A 21571-nucleotide genomic window follows, 5' to 3' on the forward strand; every position below is an offset into this window, starting at 1 on the left:
GTGGAGTGCTTATGTGGGCCTGAATTAAAATACTTAATATTTAACATCAGCACTGAATCGGGCAGCTAGGGTAAATAAACAAGGAAACTTGGTTTTTATTGTCTTACCAAAAGAAAAAAGAAGCCTACAAAAATCCATCTATGGAAACACCTTTGTGAAGTCTTCAAGGACAAAACCAAACATGTTGGGATACTGTGCACCTTCAGCTCAGTCAGTCCACAGAGAATCTTCTTTAGAGCACAGTTTCAATTTGACATAGATTTTTTGTGATTATTTGGTAATATCTCCCTCTTAAACTAGCCTGGAGGATCCTAGGCGGGTAGTAACTGGATCATTCTTGTTCATTGTGTCTCAGCACCTGGCAGGGTGCAAACTGAGTATGTAAGTAGGCGTTCACGTTTTTTGAAATGACTAAGTGGCTGAACCACTTGTTTTTAAAACTGTTTTCTGTCTTCATACCACCCTGCTCGCATGAGTAGTAATACCTGGTTGGGACGCTCCGAGAATGGGTGAAGTTATTCCCTATTCTGTCTCCTCCTCCACCATCACTGCTTCATAGTAAATTGAGCGTATTTCATTGTTGCTGAGATGCTATGTAGTAGCACAGATCCCCAATCTCCTTGCAGTACTTCTAATATGAATAGACATTTTTTAATGTTTACTTATTTTTGAGAGAGAGCATGAGGGAGCACAAGCTGGGGAGGGACAGGGAGGGGGAACAGAGGATCCAAAGCAGGCCCTATGCTGATTGCAGAGAGCCCCATGTGGGGTTCGAACTCGCAAACCGTGAGATCGTGATCTGAGCCCAAGTCAGACACTTAACTGACTGAGCCACCCAGGCGTCCCTAAACATGAATATTTTTTAAAGCCACAAACTTTTTATGGATAGTTTACCAAAAATCCATACTTGAGACTAGCTTGATGCCAATCATTGTTGACTTTTCTGTTTATCCAGAAACTTTTAACATAGAAAAGGCCAACACAGTAACACATGCAGATACCTGTTTTCACACAAGTACACACTATATATCCTTGATTTTTTTTATAGTGTTGAACATCTTTGCACTTTGTCGCATATACGGCTGTCATATTCTTTATCATACAGTGTATTCCATAATATAGATGTGGCTTAATTTAACCAATGTCTTATTAACGGATTTTTGGATAGTTTCTTGACTTTACCTTTAAAACAGTGCTGCAAAAAAGATACATATATCTTTATTTTCTACAAAGAATCCTAAATCTTTATTTAAAAAAAGCTTTTTTTATTTTTACTTATTTTGAGAGAGAGGGAGAGAGAATCCCAAGCAGGCTCCACACTGTCAGGGGCTTGGACTCATGAACTGTGAGACCATGACCTGAGCCAAAACTAAGAGTCAGTGGTTCAACCAACTGAGCCACCCAGGTTTCCCTCAATCTTTATTTTTGAAAGTTCACTCTCCCAAATGACTTTAGTTGCAGAGGAAAAAATAAACACTAATATTCATCATTACCTTTACACCTAAGTAATTACTTCTCAAGCCTTCCCCTCCCCCCCATACACACATATATACGTTCTTAACATTAGTGTCCTTTTTTTCCAGATAGTTGGTTGTTGTATGTGACAAATCAGTACAGTTCCAAATATTGGCAGAAATGCACCATTTAATGAAATTGGTCAAAATGATTAGAACTCCATAAATTCCTGGCAAAGACACTGACAACAAGATTAGATCATACTTGAAGGAGAAAATCTCTACAAGGATGACATGGTAGGGGCTTTAAAAGATTACGGTTTAGGAGCGCCTGGATGGCTGGATGGTTAAACATTCAACTCCTGATTTCGGCTCAGGTCATGATCTCGTGGTTCATGAGTTTGAGCCCTGTGTCAGGCTCTGTGCTGACAGTGTGAATCCTGCTTGGGATTCTCTCTTCCTCTCTCTGCCCCTTCCCTGCTCGTGCTCTCTCTCAAAATAAATAAGATTTAAAAAAAAGAATAAGTAAAGGATTATGGTTTAAATATCAGAGCTTTAGTAATAGTCCTTGTGAATAATTACTGATACTTTAAATTATTTTTTGTATAAAGGACAAATTTCGTACTTTTTCTTTACAATTGTGATATGAAACTCAAAAGTGAAACGAAAGACCTCTGACTTCCTCTGTAGGAAAGAGAACTCCATGGAGGGGCCCCTCGGTGGCTCAGTTGGTTAAGCGTCTGACTTCAGCTCAGGTCATGATCTCACGGTTCGTGAGTTGAAGCCCCGCGTCAGGCTCTGTGCTGACAGCTCAGAGCCTGGAGTCCGCTTCCGTTTCTGTGTCTCCCTCTCTCTCTGCCCCAACCCTGCTCATGCTCATGCTGTCTGTCTCTTAGAAATAAATAAATGTTAAAAAAATTTTTTTGTACATAAAAAAAAAAGGAAAGAGAAGTCCCTGGAAATAAATGAAAGCATTGTCATCTTGCTCAATATTTTGTCTTTATTTACTGTGTTTAAGTATAGGCCCTCAGTAAATGTTCACTGATTGAATTCTTTTATTAATTTTGCTACCAAATTGCACCCCAGAATTATAGCATCTTTTATTCTTTGGTCTTGATACTCATTTTCACAATTTTCTGTGTTAAGTTTTGAAAATAAAGCCCTACATAAATTATTTTTTCTTCATGAAATTTTAGTTATTTTAACTGGATTCACATAGATGCACTTCTTCCATTTTTAGCTGTTCTTGGATAATGGGAACCTTCTATGTATCTGTAGATTATATTCTTTGAAGTATAGTAGCTGAGTCAAATAATAGTTCCTATAAAAGATCAGTACTGCAAAAAAAAAAGTCAACAGTTTACAATTTAATTAGGATTTGGAGTGAATGTTTCTTTTCAAACATTGTACACAGTTTTGTACTTAAAAAATCCTTGGTTTTAAGTTAAAACTGGTAAACTATGTAGACTGTATAAAGGTCTGCTTACTGAAGAAGTTTCCATTTTGTGGAGTGTTGAAGAAGAGTAAAATTAATTTTTCAAATAGAATGTAGTTTTTTAATGGGTATAATATCAAACCAAAGCATAGTATACCTTAAATTCTTTAATTTCTTTTTGCATATCCATTGTTTGTCCCTGTCTTTTAAGTCTGCATGAAAAATGTACCATTAGTAGTTTTACTTGAAGACTTAACATTTATCCAAACCAGTTTATTTTTTTGTTTTAAATACTTTTTTTATAAGAATAATATTCACATTTCAAATAAGACATGTAGCTGTTTATGCTTTAACAAAGCTATTAAATGAGATTGCAGCTTTGACTGAGGTTTCATGATTGAAGGATTCTTCCTACCTTTATTTTGCTACTTGAAAGCAAAATAAGTTTTAAACCCTAAGACTCTAGGGAGCATATGTATTTCTATCATATAAATAACAACCAGCAGTCATTTTTGAAGCAGTGTTAGCATGTTAGTGTAACAATGGAAAGATAAACCTAGAACAAAACCAAAGGTCTTTGAGAAAGACCAGTGTTCAGCAGGCACGCTGTACCGACCCGAATCTGGGAACTTTTCAGAATCTTTGGAGGCTAGAAGGATGGAAACTACTGACAGGGTTTTTATTTTCTGGTGTGATCCTAAAAATACAGTTTGCACTCATCTAATATAATCATTTCTAACTTTAAATGTAGATTGACAGTATGTCATTGTGATCACACAGGGTTGTGTCTTCCAGACCCACTTTTATACATGGAAATACTTTTTGCATAACAGCCCTTTTGGGGTTTACTTTAACAAATAATTTAGGCTCATGCTCTTCTTTTTCAGCCCTGATGCTCTGATGATGTCAGGGGCAGAGCAGAACCCTCAGGAGGGAGGCAGGGTTGACACAGTGTTCCAGCGGGAGGCTAGGTTGGAACACTGCATCAGGTAAGCGTAAAACTACGCCCCTGCCTCCGCAAGATACAGTCTTAAAGACTAACTTCTGTGGGTGGGCGTGAAGCTCTTGGTTGGCATTTATAGGGAGCCAGGTTGAAGGAGGTGCGGTTTACTTACAGACCTAGTGCTTCTCAGTCTCATGACTGTTAGTTTCTAGAACATAGGTAATTTGTTCTTTTTCTACTACCATTTGTTGTTCTATATAAGAGGCGATGTGTGATTTTGCTAATTTATTCTAGAAATAAATTTTGGATTTTCTAGGACAGTGAGTTTTCATGCTTTTTAGTCTTAGGACCCCTTTACATTCTTAAAAATTATCGTGGACCACAGAAGAGTTTATGCGGACGAGATCTATCGGTAATTACCTATTCAACAAAATAGTTACCCTTTTAGAAATTAAAACTGATAGATTTTATGCTTTGTTTTAAAATAACAATAGAACGCCTTTTATATATTAACAGATATTTTTAGGAAAACAACCGTATTCTCCAAAATAAGAAAAAAAATTATAAAAAGGATGGCATTGTTTTACATCTTTGCAAACCTCTTTAATATCTGGTTTAATAGAAGACAGCTAGATTCTCATATTTGCTTTTGCGTTCAGTCTGTTGGATATGTTACGTTGTTTGAAATGTGTCAGGAATTGGCAAACTAAAGGCTGAGGAGCAAACAGTCTGCTGTCTCTGTGTAGTCCACAAGCACAATGGGGTGGCGGTGGTTTTTTTAATCGAGGTGGGGGGGGGCAGTATTTCATGATACGTGAAATTTATATGAAATTAAAATTTTACTTTCCGCAAATAAAATTTTATTAGACTACAAACCAACCTCATTCCTTCACAAGTTATTTCTGGCTGCTTTTGCACTGCAATAGTTGCATGTTTGCAGCAGAGACCATATAGGCCGTCTGCAAAGCCTAAAATATATACTGTCTGGCCTTTGTAGAAAAAGGTTGCCAGTCTCTAATACATGAAGAAAACGTGGCCTCAGTAGTAAAAGGAGGACTATTTTCAGATAATTACAGATGTTCTTTGGTACTACTCCAAAACTCAACAGATGGTAATTTCTTAAAGGTTAATTGAGAGCCGAAACCATATAGATGAATTGTTTGTACTGTTAAATCAAAATCCATAGGTTTGCCTTGCACTTTGAATACACTTTGAGCGAATCTTTTACCCCATGCATGATTTTGTAACTTAGCGCATTGATTACTTGTAAAACATCAGTTTATTGAGTTATACAGACCTTTCTTTCAAACATTGGGACATTTTATTATAAAATGTCAAAAAAGCGTATATGTTAAGATAACCTAGCTTATCAAAGAAGCATTGTGAAGTTCTTGAGAGTATGGGCATGGATACACATTTTCCAAAATTCTTATTTTTTGCTTGAAAGCTCAAACTTTGTCATTTGTAACAAATACTGAAGACAGTTGGTTTTCCTGGAAGTGACAGGCTCACTTAATTCATTTTTGAGAAAATGCCTGCATCATATCCAAGTCTGCATAATTATAGTTTATCAGCTATTCTTTCAAGGAAAATGGTGTTCCATGACAAAAGTGGCCTGTTCAGCTGACAACTGAGTCATACAAGTACTTTTCCTTGAGACCACTGTAATCCTGGATATGAAATAGAGTGCTTTGTATACGTTTCCCTTTTTTTTTTTTTTTTTTTTTTTTTGCCATGCAGAGTATTGAGATGTGTTTTCAGGGTTGAGGTTTCATAAAAATAATTTTTAGTGTGATAATTGTGAGCGTTCTTCAGTGAAGTTGTCATTCTTGTTTATTTTAACTGGAATGCGTGGGGTGAAGGATATAATGACTAATATATTTTGGTGCCACTGCCTTGATTTTTGCTTATTGATAAGCCAGCAGTTTTACCCACCATTGCTTTTGCTTCATTGTCGTAGGTGCCGTCACAGGAAAAAGCATTATTATCATTACAAAAACCATTTTGACTTTTCAGAGCCCGTAAAAAGTCCTGGGGACTCCCCAGGAGTCCATGGACCACAGTTTGAGAATTGGTACTCGAGGAAAATAACTATTAGAATAATTATGAAGTACAATTATTTGGGTGGCTAACATTTCACTTCTCGGCCTCGAGAGGCTGGACCCAAGGCAGTTTTGTACCAGTGAACCAAAGAGGTTCCCAGAATCTACCCTAAATTGTAACTGCCCTGAAGTGGGGGTAGGGTGCAGTCTGATCCTAAATTTGTAAGTAGAAGACTGCCACAGGAGAGCAGAAGTCTGGAAAGCTAAACCAGGGCCCCAGTTTGCCCTGAGATGACATTTCAAACTTCACTGATACAGTCTGACTTTAGATAGATAGGTTCTTTTGAAAATTAATCATTCTGTGGTTAAGACTATTCTAATTCTGCTTTTCTCCATATGAATACCTGCTTTGGGGTATCTCTGACGTTGCTTCATTCAGCATCCTCATTTCACTTAGAGGGAACAGTCAAATTTATAGCCATTATCTTCCTTTCCTTAAATTCCTTTCCCTTGGTAATCATAGGGGGAAGAGTCCGTAATTTTCGTTCACACTGAGAACTACAATGGATTTATCATAAATAATGTTTTCATTAGTCCTTCTCTGAGAGTTTTGAGCCTTCATAGAATATTATAGGAGGCATTGGTTCTACACCACTCGGACATGTTTATTGACAAAGGGACAAGATTAAGAAAAAAGTAGCAACTATTCTTGATCTTAGAAAACAAAAGTTTATCAAAATATGCTGGACTGCAAATTAGGACTTAAAGAAGTTATGTCAGGGTAAGTGAATGGCAAATTTGAGATAGCCATGGAACAGAAATGGGGCAAAGAGAAATTTTGAGAACTTTTTCAAAATGTCAACAGGTAATTTTTGTTTTAGGAAAGTAACAGTAAAGAAGAATGAATTTAAATGGAGAACCTGAAAGTAACTCAAAAAATATTTGAGTGCCTGCTATGTATTAGGTCCTCTGTTAGGCCCTAAAATATAAAGGATTTGCTTATGAATAGGTTGAAAGGTAAAAACCTTTATATTGCTAAGTTATATGGCCATCTATTAGGAATTTGAAGTACAGTTAATGGCAAATGTCTTTCTGATGGAGAAACTCAGGTGCTGTTTTATTCAACTTGCCCATGGTCAAACAGTGAGATGCTGACAGATTTTAGAATCATATTTTTGTTATAGGTTCTCAATAGATTAAGTAGTCCCATTAATTTGGCAATTAATCTGATTTTCAGGCTGGGGTTATATTCAAAACCATGTAAAATTTGGGAAAATTGGATTCAGAGTTTAGTTGCTGTTGAAATTCCTTCTGTTTTTACATTGGAATGTAATTACATTGTAATGTAATTATACATTGTAATGATAAAAGTTGGCTTATTGACTTTGCTTTTTGCCCAAGCCTGGGACCTTTCCTTTCCTTTTGCTGTCTGCCTTGCCAATATATGCTGCTTTTTGGTAACGGGAAGGTTTGTAGAGAAAATGTGAGTGAATGAGTTCTAAATCAGCAGTTTCCAAATTATATTCCAAGGGAATATGGAAGGATTTTGTTTGATAAAAATGGTTTGTGTTTGGGAAAAGCTGGTTAAATAAAGTTTATTTGTTCAAGGACATTACAAGTCTTTGATACACAGGTGTGCATGGGGATGTTCAACAGGGAGTTATAGTATCACCACATTTATTTGAACAGGAAGCCTAATTTTTTAAAGCACCTTAATGATTAATCTTCCATGAAATACACTCTGGGAACTGGTGTGAGATTATTAGAAAATGATTCAAAATAAACCATAAGAGACTCTGAAATAGAGAACAAACTGAGAGTTGCTCAAGGGGTATTGGGGGGATGGGCTAAATGGGTGATAGACATTAAGGGGGGGGGCGCTGGTTGAGATGAGCACTGGGTGTCATAAGTAAGTGATGAATCACTAAATTCTATTCCTGACATCATCATTACACCATATGTTAACTAACTTGGATTTAAATTAAAAAAGACATCTAGTCAAGTAAGATAAAATTAAAATAAAATAAAATAAAGTAAAATAAAATAAAATAAAATAAAGTAAAATAAAATAAAATAAATTATTCAGAGCATGTGCCTATTGCATTTGTTGTTATGTGTAACACTCTTTTTCTCTATTTATGCCTGACTGGATTTTATTTTCATGGAAAGCTATGGTTCCGAGTAGACAATACATAGCATTAATAAGTATTGCCTGATTATTTGATTTTTAAAGTGTTTATTTGGGGAGCATAAGGAAAGGAAATTCAGTTTATAAATTACTGCTTTTGAAAATCTTTTGTTCAATTTTCTTTTATAAGTAAATATTCCTAAACTAAATGTATTGTTTATAGAGAATTTCTCTGTTTTTCAATTGCAGACGTTGGGGATCAGCCAGGTGAGGTAGGTTATTCAGGCTCTCCTGCAGAAGCACCTCCAAGCAAGTCGCCGTCAATGCCGTCACTAAACCAGACTTGGCCTGAGTTGAATCAGAGCAGTGAGGTTAGCAGATCTTCCCTTTTCTTTTACTAACATTAATTATTATAAGGTAAGAAGTTCCAGACAGAGTAATTTCAGCAGATAGCTCTGTCAGTATGCATGCATGAGAGAACATACCCAATATGACTGTGATAAAGGTTTATAATGACATGACTGAGCTTTTCCAAGTATTTTTCATAATAAATACTATCGTTTGGTTTCCAGCACTTATTCCTGCTAAAAGCCTTGTGAGTTAGATGGGGCAGACACATGAAGTTAACAAAGGGGTGGATATCTTGGCCCACATATGTCATAGCCAGAGAGGGTCTGGAGCTAAGATTTAAACACAGATCCTTTGACATTCAGTCAGCTGTGCCCACCGTATCACACGGTCTTCTCATTTCCTGTAAGCAAGGTATGTGATAATATATTCCGTATCTCAGCATTGGAAGTGAGAGAAGTCACTCTCCAGCTTTCCACATGAAAAAAGCATTTTCTACAACCAAGCTATTTATAATAATTTAGTTCTGTGCTATACAAAATGGAACGATTTAACTACCAAATACAGTGGTTAAAAGATAAATCGTGTCAGACCAAGCACAGCATGCAAAACAGAATTTGAGACCAAATACACTGCCTCCCCCCATTACTTGAGCTCCTCTATAGAAAACAATAGAAATAGGGCCACTCTGATTAGAAGAAAAAAAAAAAGCCCAGAGGCCCTCCCATAGGGCCACTCTGATTAGAAAAAGAGAAGGCCCGAGGTCCCCCGACTCTGCTAAACCTTAATGCTGTGTAAAACTCCTAGGAAACCACTGGCCCGGTCTGTGAGAGCAGTTTTCTTTGTGAACAAGTACTTTTTTTCTTCTGGTTTTTGATATCACTTTTATAGTGCTACAAACCTAGAAGTTTGTTGTTTCAGGAAAAATTCTAAGCTTTGTATGTTTTCCATGTATTTTAAAGGCTGAAAAACACTAGATGGAAGGGACACTAGTTAATTTTACACAGTTGGAAAGCAGAGAAGGAACTGGCAAATTTTAAGTACTTGCAGCTGCTTTATGACATAATCACAGATACGTGTCTGAGACCTTATAACATACATTTATCATCAAATAACCATCTAAGTCCTTGTTAGAGGGAGGAATTAAGGCTTAAAAGAATTTACTAGTAGGAAAAAAAATTTACTAGTAGGCTTTATAGAAAGTACGGTCAGTTTTCTTGAAATCACTAATTTTTGCTACATTTATTCATTTGTCATTTTTAAAAGCACTATCAGATTAAAGGAATATTTATATTCCATTGATATCAGTTCATAAATAAAAGCAACTCGTTCTAAATCAACTCAGTTCTAAAGCCCATCTTCATTCTCAGTAAAATTGCATGTGATCATTAAAGACGAGGAATGGAGTCCCTTCCAAATTCTGATTTCAGTAGTTGCATTTTCCTTTCAATATTCCTAGCAAGTTTCATTTTGTAGTATTTGCTACAATGTTCATCATGAGTGTCACAATTTTTTTTAACTACATATGAAAAATCAGAATGTTACTAAAACTAACATTGATTTTGAGACATTTTAATAGTATTTATAAAAAGTATATATACTTAGGGTATGGAATTTAAATTACATTTTAATTTTCTACCACAAAGCACTAATACTCTTTCAGCAAATACTCAGCACCTGCAAACACGGACGGGGCACTGGTTAACACTAATAATGGCACCTCACATTTGTCGAGCATAAATTTTGCTGTGCCAGCTCTGTCCAAAAAGCTCTCACATGTGTTAACTCCTGACAGCTTCGTCACAACCTTGTGATACAGGTATTATTAGCCTCATGTTACAGATGGTGAAACTGAAGCACAGAGAGGTTAAATAACTCGCCTAAGGTCATACAGCATAACTAGGATTCCAGCAGCATGCTTTTAGCCATTATACTAAAGTAAAGATGATCTGGGTTGTTTCTCTGCTCTCCAGGTAGCTTATATATAACCTTAAAAAACCCAAGTAAAACTTCATGCCACCAGATAAGATAGGTAATGCCTTTTTTTTTTTTTTTTTTTTTTGGCAAAAATCTTCTGCATCTAAACTTTTCTCCATAATTAGATAATTAGGATTTTAAAAATTTCTTCTCTACCCCTGCAACAATAATTATGGAAGAAACTGATTATATTAATAACATCACTGAAGTGATGTCCGTGACAAAAGTGAATTGTTGTGGGTTTTCTTTATTCAAGAATCATTTTGAATGCATTAGTATTTCTATCTTAATTTTTATGAAAAAACTTATCTAGAGGGAGAGTTGTTGAATGATTTATATTATCTATTTTTGTAGATAATTTTCATCAGCGTATTTGCTAATCTTTAATTTCTACATGTCTTCTCAAATTGAATATCACTATTTTAAATAGTAAGTCGAACTTTGAAGCATAAAAATGTATACTTTTCCACACTGAATTATAGAAAGGATTTTGGCTAATAGAGTAGGGTGTGTCTGTGTGTAAACATTTGTGTGTATATATTGTACATGTGTAGATGTTTTTCCTTCTTCAGAGAATAACTGATAATTCTTAATCAAATTTTAATGCAATTTTGATATAAAATTCTTAGCTATTTTATTACTAAGATCTCCCAAACAAATGGAATTTACTAAAATTAATGTATGATCACTCCACCTGTTTTAAGAGGTATGATATTCGTGTACCTCTTTTAGAGGAGTAGTATTTCATATCAAAATATATCTTCTATATATAACACAAACTCAGATGCTTGATTTGCTCTCATTGTGGCCGCATTCTGATTTTTCTAGCATGGGGTGGGGGGCGGTGCCTGATGGGCAGTTCTGTCTTGTGGTCTGGCATGGCCCTGTTCGTAGTGCTGATGGCAGGGGTTGACTTGCTACAGATTGACATAAGCTCAAACATATATTAATTCTGGAAATCTTTTCATTTTACCTCAATTATATTTTATTAAATATCTCTGCATACGGATAAAATATGTGCACGTACATAATAGAATCATCTTTCAGGGGTCGCACTGGCAAGTCACAGTGACTTGCTTTGTTTTGACCAAAACTTTGGTACACAGGATTCATTTAGCATCACCAAATCAATACATTAACATTAGAATTTTGAAAGAAGGATTTGAAGTAATACTTTCTCTAATCAAGACCAACCCCTTCACATTTTTACTTTGTTGCCATTTATATCACTTAGATTCTCTTCCTACAGGGTGTTTTGAGTTTTAATTCTGTGATACTTTGAATCTCTCCCGTTGAGATTGCAATAAATTGTTATCCTACGTTGGAATGTGAAGCTGCCCGCCTTAACATTTTAAGATGACCCAGCATAGAGAAGTATAAAATGTTTATGGAAAAACAGCAATTACGGAATTTTGTCAGGCCTTTGAAACACAACTTGCAGTGCAACCTCTGAATTACTTTGCTAAATCTTCTCCAATGATCTTTGACTCCATCTTTCTCATCATGCTGACTTGTCTCTCCTCTGTCTGTTCAGCAGTGGGAGACATTTAGTGAACGCTCTTCAAGCTCACAAACTCTGACCCAATTTGATTCTAACATTGCACCAGCTGATCCTGTAAGTCAATCACTTAGCTTGCTTGTTTGAAATTAATTTTATTAACCCAAATTTCCATTCATTATGGTTTTTAGCTGATATGCATGATTGAGTGGAGTGCTTAGAGGGAAATGGTGGCAGGCTTTTCAATTTTTGTGTGCTTAATGGTGGAAAGAACACTTTTTTTTAATCATTCTCTGTATTTTCTAGTTATTTTGATGGCAGAAAACTGTATGTTTTTACAATCTGGTATATGTGTCTAAGGAAGTATTTTGTGAAAATTGGTTTAGCTGACCTTGTTTTCATTTGCTAATTAAGTGTATGTTCTAGTAAACATATACTGTGTATCTCAGTGAGTGACACTTAGTAATACTGTTTTATTTGTATGCTTACACATCATGTAATATGTACTATGTATGTAAATATTCAGTGTCCTCTTTTATTTTAACAGTCCAGATATGGCTTTGACTTAATTAGTATGTTGAGTTCTGTTATACAGAATCAAGCTCAGCAAAAGAATACAGAGTTGTTGGTCACAGATTCCCATTGTGCAAGAGAGCCTCCGTCTTGTCTTCCTGTGGCTCACTGTGTTGCTTTGAAAATGCTACAAAGTTCACATCTCAGATTTAAAAAATAAATTCTATCCCCATAGAATTAATTTCATATATGCCCAACTTGCCCCTCAAATTATTTGAAAACTTCAAAACCGTAGCTATTAACCATTCTTCTCACTGTTCACTCCTCCTTTTCCTTTTATTTTTTCTCTTAAAGAGAAGGACATGCTAATAAGCACCTTTCAAAAAGAAAAGAGGAAGTAAGTAGGAAGGAAGGGAAGAAGAGAGTAAAGGTAGGATTTTTTTTTTTTAAATGAGTTGAGTGGAAAGATACGGAAAAAGTGACAAGGCATTCTTTTTAGATGTTTCTGATCAAAGAGAGCCATTAGTTTTTAATTAAATATAGAAATAGCCTTATTTAATGTGGATTTAGAAGAAATGGCATTTAAAGATAGTAGTACATCTTAGTAGTTTAAATGAATGGATCTTTCGTGTGCTTCATAATTTTAAAAAATTTGTATCTGTGAAATAGTGAGGATGCTGTTATATTGAAAACAGATAACTTATGGAAGTGTTTTAAGTGTCTGTTTCATAGTTCATTAACTATGTAGATCATCTGCCTTTTGCTTCTCTTAACTGCTGTTTTGAGGGCATTAATCTTCAGTTTTGATCTGAAAATTAAGGAGGAATAAAAAAACAAAATATAATTTCTGCTGCTTGTTAGGGCTGTAATTAAGGTCTTTTGGGAAGTGACAGGTGCTATGAGCTGAAAGACAGTTTACCTTTGCTGTAAGTTTTATTTCTCCATATTATTCTTGTCTCCTACTTAGTCAAGTTATTTTTATTTAAAATACTTAATGGAAGTCCTTTTTTGAGAAGGCAAGTTTGATGTAGCAATAAAGAAATGCTCTATTTTATTCTCTAACCCTTAAGAGAGGTGACAATAATCATGGTATGACGATTTTTTTGTCAGGCCAGGAAAGAACATTATGTATAAAAATATAAAACTCAGAGGCAAAATAAATTGAGTCATGACTGGCAGGAAATGCCAGGAAATATTTGACTTCATAATATTGATGTTCTTGTAACCTTTTGGAAAAAAATACCCAAATTTATGAATTCTGGCTCTAGTGTTGAAAATGATATGGCTCCACACTTTATGTTTTTATCTTCAGTGTGGCAGGAGGTTCTAGGAAATTGTTAATTGCTATTTTTAACTTGAATTTAGATCTCTAAACTTGATAAAGTTGGCAGTCTTAACTATTTGTAATCTGGTACCTAGAAATATCTTTTTTCTGTTACGGTGCTAAACTTAAATCTAAACTTTGTTCCCCAACTAGTAATCTCACTTTAAACCTGGCATTAGGAAAATGCCCCGCTCCCATCGAGGATCTAAGAAGTTCTTACCCTTCGCTCACTGCTTATCTGGCGTACTGTCTTCTACAGAACACAGCCTATACCCACAATCCCAAATGATCCTTTGCAAGGCTTCAATAAATAATTACAAGTGAGTGAGTAAGTAAGGTCCACACAGATTAGAAGAGAGTCGCCTAAGAGAAAAATACCACTGCAGTTCTAATATGCATTTACATACCTTACAGTGTTGGAAACATTTAATGGAATGGTTTTTAAAAGCTAAAAATTATAATTAGCCATTGGCTCAACAAGGTAAAGTCTGTGAAAAGCCCCACACTTCTCTGTAGCACGTAGAGACATCTATATCACACAGTACAGTGACCCCACATGCACACTGAGATGGGTAATTTTTAGGCTCCCAGAATTGTGATGAAATTGAGTTTCTGATAGCTCATTTCCAGAAACTTGATTGCTTTTGTTGAACTACTTTATCATTAATAGCCTCTGGTAGAATCTGCTTCTGCTACTAAATTCTAGACTGATGAGAAGTGTAATGCTCTAGTCTTTGCCATGATGTATGCCCAATCTCGAGTGCCGCCGAACTTCTGAGTAATTCAGGGTATAAAAAGGAAGTGTAGTTTGCTTACAGATTATGCCCAGCCAACTCACCTGGTTTGGTGGGGCCCCCTTCTAAGTGCCTCTGATACTCCCTAGGGGTGTAAAATGTCACACACGCGCACACACACACACACACAAATTCCAGTCTTAAGTAGACCACAGCTTAATCATTATAAGTTGATGGTTATAATACAGCTGATTGTGATAATTATCATATATAGTCATGAGCAGGATTGTGGGCAGAATAGTGTGAGCTCACTCAACCCAGTGTATTTGGGCAAGTTTTCACAAAAGAGGTTATGTTTGTATGCTGAGGTTTGAGTGAAACTCTGAATTGGCAGGAGTGGACAAGGGCATCCCAAGCAGAGAGAATATCACAAGCAGATCTGGTAAGTGGCAAGAGTATAGGGTAGACATGTGGTTGGCGATTCGAATGATGGGGCTAAGGGTTGAAACCAGACTGGGAAGAACTTTGTGTGCTAGACCAGGGATCTGAACTTAATCTCCTAGACACGAGGAGCCAGCCGGGAGTGCCGTGACAAGATGAGGTGAGAAAGGCAGTTAGGGAAGATCACTCAGGCAGGAAACAATGTGAAGGATCAATGGGAACAAGAGAGAGCAAGCTGGTAAGTGACACAGAAGTGGAAAGTAGGCAGACGGGGTTCAGACAGGATAATGGGATTTCAGGCAAGTGGAAACTACAGATAAATGAGCATAATATATTTAAAATGTGTACATGAAATCAGATGTCCAAATATATGACACAAATGTGCCATAAGTGATTAGGAATGAGTTTCCTAGAGGTGATGAGGTGATTTTAGTAGGTGGAAGAAACTGGGCAGAGCCTGCTAGTCAGTCTTCCTACTTTTTTCTCTGTAAATTTGGGGATGCTAATTTGGAGCAGAGAAGGTGTTACTTTGGCATCTTATGGCTCAGGATTCAGAAGCCTGTAGGCGTTCATGGTTCTTGATTTGGATGTGGAAATGCTCAGAGGCAAAGCTCTCTGTCCTGCTGCAAGTCTCAATCACAAGCGAAGCTTCTGACACATACGGCAGTTGTAGGTTAGGCCTGTCATCTGTGTAAAGCCCTGCGAGGGGCCGCCTTATCCTGCAGCGGGTACAGCCGTTGCGGGCTCCCGGCAACCAGTGGTTGCATGACTGAAGTATGTGACCCAGAATTGATTTGCTGGCACAGAAACTTAACAGAAATTATTTGGAGGATGAATAGAACATTCATGATTTTCTTTTCTTGGGATCATTATCGTGACTTCCATGGAGTGTACTGGAAATATATGAAAAGGCTACTTAATCGTTCCAACTGTTACAAGTTCTATGTATCTGATTTTATACACACGCAAAATATATATTAGATGAATATTAAAACATCTAAGAAGGTTTTTTTTGCTTGTTTTTTCCTAGTTTGGGGTTTGGAGTTAAGAACTTATCTCACGAACTATCATTTTTTTCTCCTTTGACCTTGCTTTATGAGGTTAAATTCTGATTCTCATGGCATTTATTTCTGCCACTAACATTGCGAGTTAAGAAAGTAGTATTTATCCCCTAAAGCCATGTTTTTTATAACTGTAAATACAACAAAGAACATCTTACGTGTATTGTTAAAATATTTCCCTGAGAATGACTCTTTATTATATGAGAAATCTAAACTTGTATCCACATATGTATTCATATTTATAACTGTGATTTTAGAGTTGTAGAGGAAATGTTCGAACTTTGTCCAGAGCCTTGCTGGTATGGGGGCAGAAAATTGCTATGAATGGGTGTATCAGTACAATTGCAACAAAAAATTCATTTGTCATAAATTGGTTGGATGTAGAGATTACGAGAGTAAGCCAGGGAGACCTGTCAAACAAGAGACAGTGTCATGGAACTGAACTTTGTCTAGCAGAGGCTTCGTGTCGCCTGCTACTCTCAACCAAAAATGGTGTCTGACTTAAACTGAAAAGTCCTGATCCTTCACACTAAATCATAAACATAACTCATAACTAGATATCTGAAATTTCAGGGTCTCAAGTTTAGTCTTTAGTAGGAGCACACACAAAATAGGAACTGAGTCTTCATAGAAGGAACTGAGCCCCCTCGCAGTACTGGTCAGTTGCTATTCAGCCAAATGCTTGATCCCATCCTGGTCCCTCCCCTGTGGGTCTCAGCTGCCAGGGCCAGGTCTGCCTCGTACCCAGGTGCACCTTTCTCCTTCTCTTGTCTTTCCGAGAGGCTTGTCTCCATCCTCTCTTCTTACTTTGCTCTTTTCGTTCTTTTCGGAGGTCTGTTTGGCCAGTTTCCTTACTCCTTTAACTACACTTGCCACTCACGAAGGGATTTCAGATGTATTACAGTCATGAAAAGGTTTAAGAAAAATGTGAAAATGTTAAGAGTAGGAGTCTTATTCCTCTTAAAAAACGCATGCCTTTGTGGAAGTTTTTTAAACAGTTCTGTAGAACTAATCTGTAGAAAGTACATGTCGTGCCTACTGTTAAAATATAGCAAGGATTATTACCTTTGTTTTGTATAGGAAGAAGTAAATGTCCATTTTTTTTCAGCAGTTTAGTGAAAGAGTTCAATCTGTTAAGTGTTTGGGTTCTCACGAAATAGTTGTTCACTTTAACCTCAAAGGTTCAAATTCGTATAATTTCATGAGATCGTCTCACACTCTGCCTTCGATTATTGTCTTCAGTGGTAGTTTCATGGATCTTCTTTTCACTCAAACCTTAACCACTCAAGCTAAAGTGTATTTTTTGTCAAAGAAACCAGAATGTTAGGCACGCAGAGTGAACTGGACTTTTCACTATAATTCTGAAACATTCCATTAAGAAATTAATTTTCGCGCTTGCCTTCGCATGAATGAGAAAGTCTGTCCACCAGTTTTTAAAGTGTCGTCAATTTTTACCGTTTCGTGGTGTCGGCGTGGCACTTGTGATGTAAAGTCTGTGTTTCCCGTGTGCCTGCAGGACACCGCTATCGTGCATCCGGTTCCCATCCGCATGACTCCGAGCAAGATCCACATGCAGGAGATGGAGCTGAAAAGAACCGGCAGCGGTGAGAGGGCTGCTGCCTGCTGCCGGGCCGGGCTCCGGTTGGCGGTTAGCGGCAACTAAACGCACAGTTCCTCTTCGGGGGTTCACGTCTAGTTCATCATTGTCTGTTTTTTAACATAGTCCTTTCTGCAAGCATGCATATACATGCGGGCGTGTATGTGCTTTTCATCTTGTATCAGTTGAGTTTATATTACAAAGTCTTAAAGGAAGGACTCTTGGCATATGTGGCATTCCAACACCCCGTGGGTTTTTATGATAACTGGTGTGAATTCACATTTTAAGCGTGTTGGGATTTTAACCAAAGAGGTTTACGGTTAAAATAAATTTTAGCTTTAAAAATTGTATGTTTTGCTTGAACTCTTGAAGTTTCTCCCTACTTTAAATTTTTTGTTTTTAATGTTTATTCATTTTTGAGAGACAGAGAGAGACAGAGCATGAGCAGGGGAGGGGCAGGGAGACAGGGAGACACAGAATCCCGAAGCAGGCTCCAGGCTCCAAGCTGTCAGCACAGAGCCCGATGTGGGGCTCGAACTCACGAACTGCGAGATCATGACCTGAGCCGAAGTCGGACGCTCAACCGACTGAGCCACCCAGGCGCCCCTCTCCTTACTTTAGATTAAATGTTTCAGTTAGGGCTTCTAAGAGGTATATTTATTTTGTATATAAATCAGCATTATAAATTACCTTTTTTTTTTTAGAGAGAAAGATTGTGTACATGGGAGGGGCAGGGGGAGAGAGAAAGAGAGAGAGAGAGAGAGAGAGAGAGAGAGAATCGTAAGCAAGTTCCATGCTTAGCAGGGAGGATGACACGGGGCTCGATCCCACCACCCTGGGATCGTGACCTGAGCTAAAATCAAGAATCGGATGCTTAAATGACTGAGCCGCCACCCAGTCACCCCATAAACTACTTACTTTACAACCATATGTGGGGTGCTTTGTTCAATTACCCTGAAGGGGATAAAATTAATGAAGTATGAACATACAACTTGACTCTTCTGTTATAAAGTATCTTCTGTTACTGCAGAAAACTAAATTCTGTATAAACAAGCTTATATTTTATTAAAAATACTATTTTGTCTTATATCTCATGGCATACCTGCTACTTCTTTGAAATACCTAAATGAAGTCTTGAACTCTGAGGTTTATGAATGTATTAATTCAGGTCTTGTACTTTCACCTATTAATTCTCTACTAGATCATACTAATCCCACTAGCCCATTACTTGTGAAAACGTCTGACCTGTCAGAGGAAAGTAAGATAAATTCATCGGTGAAATTTGCTTCTGGAAATACTGTAGGTAAGTGAAAAATAGCATTACAGCTTCCATTTGAAGTTGATTGAGTCTCAATTTAGAGTCTGAATAATTCAAATGTGTAGCTATTTCATATTACCTTTACTGAATAAAGTAGAGATTAGTCAACCCTTTGACACCTCCTACCCTCTAGATGGGTAAATGGTTGCTCATTGCCTCCTGGACCTGCTTCCAGGCAGGCTTTCTGTTTGCCATCCCTCTCGGTTAGCCACGTTTAGTCCATGACTCCTCCCACCAGCTCCTTTCTCTCTCTCTCAGTAAATTGTGTATACATTCATTTATGCAGCCTGTGTTAATGGAATACTGCGTGCCAGGCTCTGTTCTAGACACTGGGGATTCAGCAGTTAAAACAGAAAAAAAAAATGTTTGCCGTAGTGGAGCTTCCATTCGGTAGGGGGTGTAAAAGAAAAACTTAGTTTAAAAAAAAAAGGGGCTCGCATCTTAGGAGATAATTAACACAGTGGATAAGGATAAAGCTGGGAAAGGGAAGAGGAAGTGACATTTTAAATAAGGTAGTCAAAGAAGACCTTACCAAAAGATGACACTTGGGTTAAAATTTGGAGGAGATGAGGGATTCAGCTTTGAATATCTGAAGGAAGGACGTTTAAGGCACAGGAAAGGGCACACATGAAGCCCTGGTTTAGAGTAGTCATCAGGGAACAGTGTAAGATTGGCTCTTACTGAATGAGATGAAAAGCCAGTAGAAGGTTTTGAACGAAGAAGTATGTGGTTGGCCTTTATTTTTTAACAGGATCACTCCGGCTGCTGTATTGGTAACAGGCCTGAAGAAAGCAAGAGTCAAAACAGGGAAATAATAGAATAATATTTAGACTATATTAGAATAATACAGGCGAGAGAAGATGACAGCCTGGCCTGGAGTGGTAGCAGTGGGAGTGCTGAGAAACGGTCAGATTCTGACTCTGTTTGGTGGGGAAAGTACGTGGGACTTGCTTACCTGTGTGATCGAGGATGGGGGTGAGAGGTCAAGGGCGATTCAGGGAATTTTGGCCTGATACACTAGGAACTGAGGAAGGCTGTGATAAGAGTAGGTTTGTTGGGGAAGAGTGGAAGTTGACTTTTGGATATCTCTGGTTTGAGGTGCCTGTTAGAACATCCAAGTAGAAATCGGGTAGTTTTAGTATCATTCCTGTAGAATTAAACAATTCAGTTATTTGATGAGAAAAAGGAACGGGGTACATTTTGAAATGAAACTAAACCAAATAACCAGTCCCTTTAATTTATAATCCTTGAAAGTGTGGAGTAGTATTAGTGTTCCTTCAGATCGACCCTGGAGTTTCTGTTTTAAAATCTGTTACTGTATCACAACCATTAGGCTGCCTCTGGAGTTCTCTGCTCCTCATAAGAGTTTGAGGAATTGGCAGTGATACTTTCTCAGGCGAAAAATGGTGAACCTCTGACTAATTTCATAAGTTTTATTGTGGTCTATGCATATTTTTTATTCCTATTTACATTAACTTCTCTAGATTATAACTTGTTCCGTGTGCATAGTATTTTGTTGTGTAAATATGCCATGATTTATTTGATTTATATTTAATTGTTAACATTTAACGACACTAGGATGAACTCTTAAGCTATTAGCCAGTCTTTAAATGTCTCTGATTTGAAGTAATAATTATCGTACTTGTTTAGAGTATCTAGAGTAAAAAGTGAATAAAAAATCATTATTAAATAGGGTATATTCCATTTATCAGCAGATGGGTACAGTAGTTCAGACTCTTTTACTTCGGACCCAGAGCAGCTTGGAAACAATGTAACTCATCAAAGGTCAGTATTTCTATCAATAAAAAAACACATGAAATATGTTGTCACATTGTAATATTGAGAATTATTTTAGAACCAAGTATAAATTATTTTCCTCTATTCTTCAGTTCTTTGAACGCTGTTAGGTTGCCTCCTGGTTTATGTAGAAGGGAAATGATTTCCATTCTTTCCAACTCTAATAGGAAAACAAAAGGAACCCTTATCTTACCCCGCAGTAGTCTCTGGAAGGTTTAGGAAGTGCTGTAGTAGCATTAGCAGTTTAAGGTAGTCCTTTGTGAAGGTAAACAGCTGAGAGTCTAAATAAGTACTAGAGGTACAGATTTTCTTTCAAAGCCTTGGTGGCAAGTGTCAGCAATTGTTTTGAGATGCCATCTTTCTAGATGGCACACCCTCATGTTGGCCTACCTACCCTCCCTGAAGATCTGCGTGACATAGAACTTTTCAGACACAAATAAAAAAGGTGTGGGATAGGGTGAAGGTGGCCAGGGATTTGTCTGCAAGGGCTTAACTTAACCATCCACTAAAATCCGTGGACAGGACAGGAGCATCTTTTTCCCCTCTCCTGTTATACATGCTCAGTATCCTTTGGCCACATGCCTGGAGGATGTATATAGAGACAAGTAACACAGAATCTCAGAAGAGCTTCTTGAGTCAAAGCCTGCTTCTTCATATAATTCTTTCTGTATATCTTAGAGTTCTCAGTCATCTTGAGTTTTATTCTTCTTTTTATCCCTATAAGTGAGGAGCAGATTGTCAGAGTCCGTGAGACTCTTTTTCAGAATACAAAAGACTTCGGTGGCAAAAAAGTGAATCTCTGGGGGGGGGGGGGGGTCGAAAATGAGGACAGTCCCCTATACGATGAGATGGCCTGTGGAGACACGGGAATGGTCACCTCAGATAGTTGAGCAAGATTCTGCTTCACTTTCCCAAACTTCAAACTTTAAATAAGTTGAAAGCTAACCATATCTGAAAGTGA

At 37.2% G+C, this 21571-nt stretch overlaps 1 protein-coding gene across 7 annotated transcripts in view; it reads left to right on the top strand.

Moving 5' to 3' along the window:
• The window catches only part of REPS1 (RALBP1 associated Eps domain containing 1), an 86864-nt gene that overhangs the window by 55462 nt on the left and 9831 nt on the right, over positions 1–21571 (top strand). For 3 of the 7 annotated variants that reach the window (XM_027056772.2, XM_027056769.2, XM_027056766.2), the window contains exons 9-13: positions 8252–8373; positions 11862–11942; positions 17415–17502; positions 18697–18798; positions 20526–20598. In XM_027056772.2, coding sequence (XP_026912573.1) covers positions 8252–8373; positions 11862–11942; positions 17415–17502; positions 18697–18798; positions 20526–20598 — 466 coding nt within the window. The remainder of the gene's footprint in view (positions 1–8251; positions 8374–11861; positions 11943–17414; positions 17503–18696; positions 18799–20525; positions 20599–21571) is intronic. The other 4 variants (XM_027056768.2, XM_027056767.2, XM_027056771.2 and 1 more) reach the window with 4 other exon arrangements.

The sequence above is a fragment of the Acinonyx jubatus genome, chromosome B2 (assembly GCF_027475565.1).
Source record: "Acinonyx jubatus isolate Ajub_Pintada_27869175 chromosome B2, VMU_Ajub_asm_v1.0, whole genome shotgun sequence".
In the NCBI taxonomy this organism is placed as follows: domain Eukaryota; kingdom Metazoa; phylum Chordata; class Mammalia; order Carnivora; family Felidae; genus Acinonyx; species Acinonyx jubatus.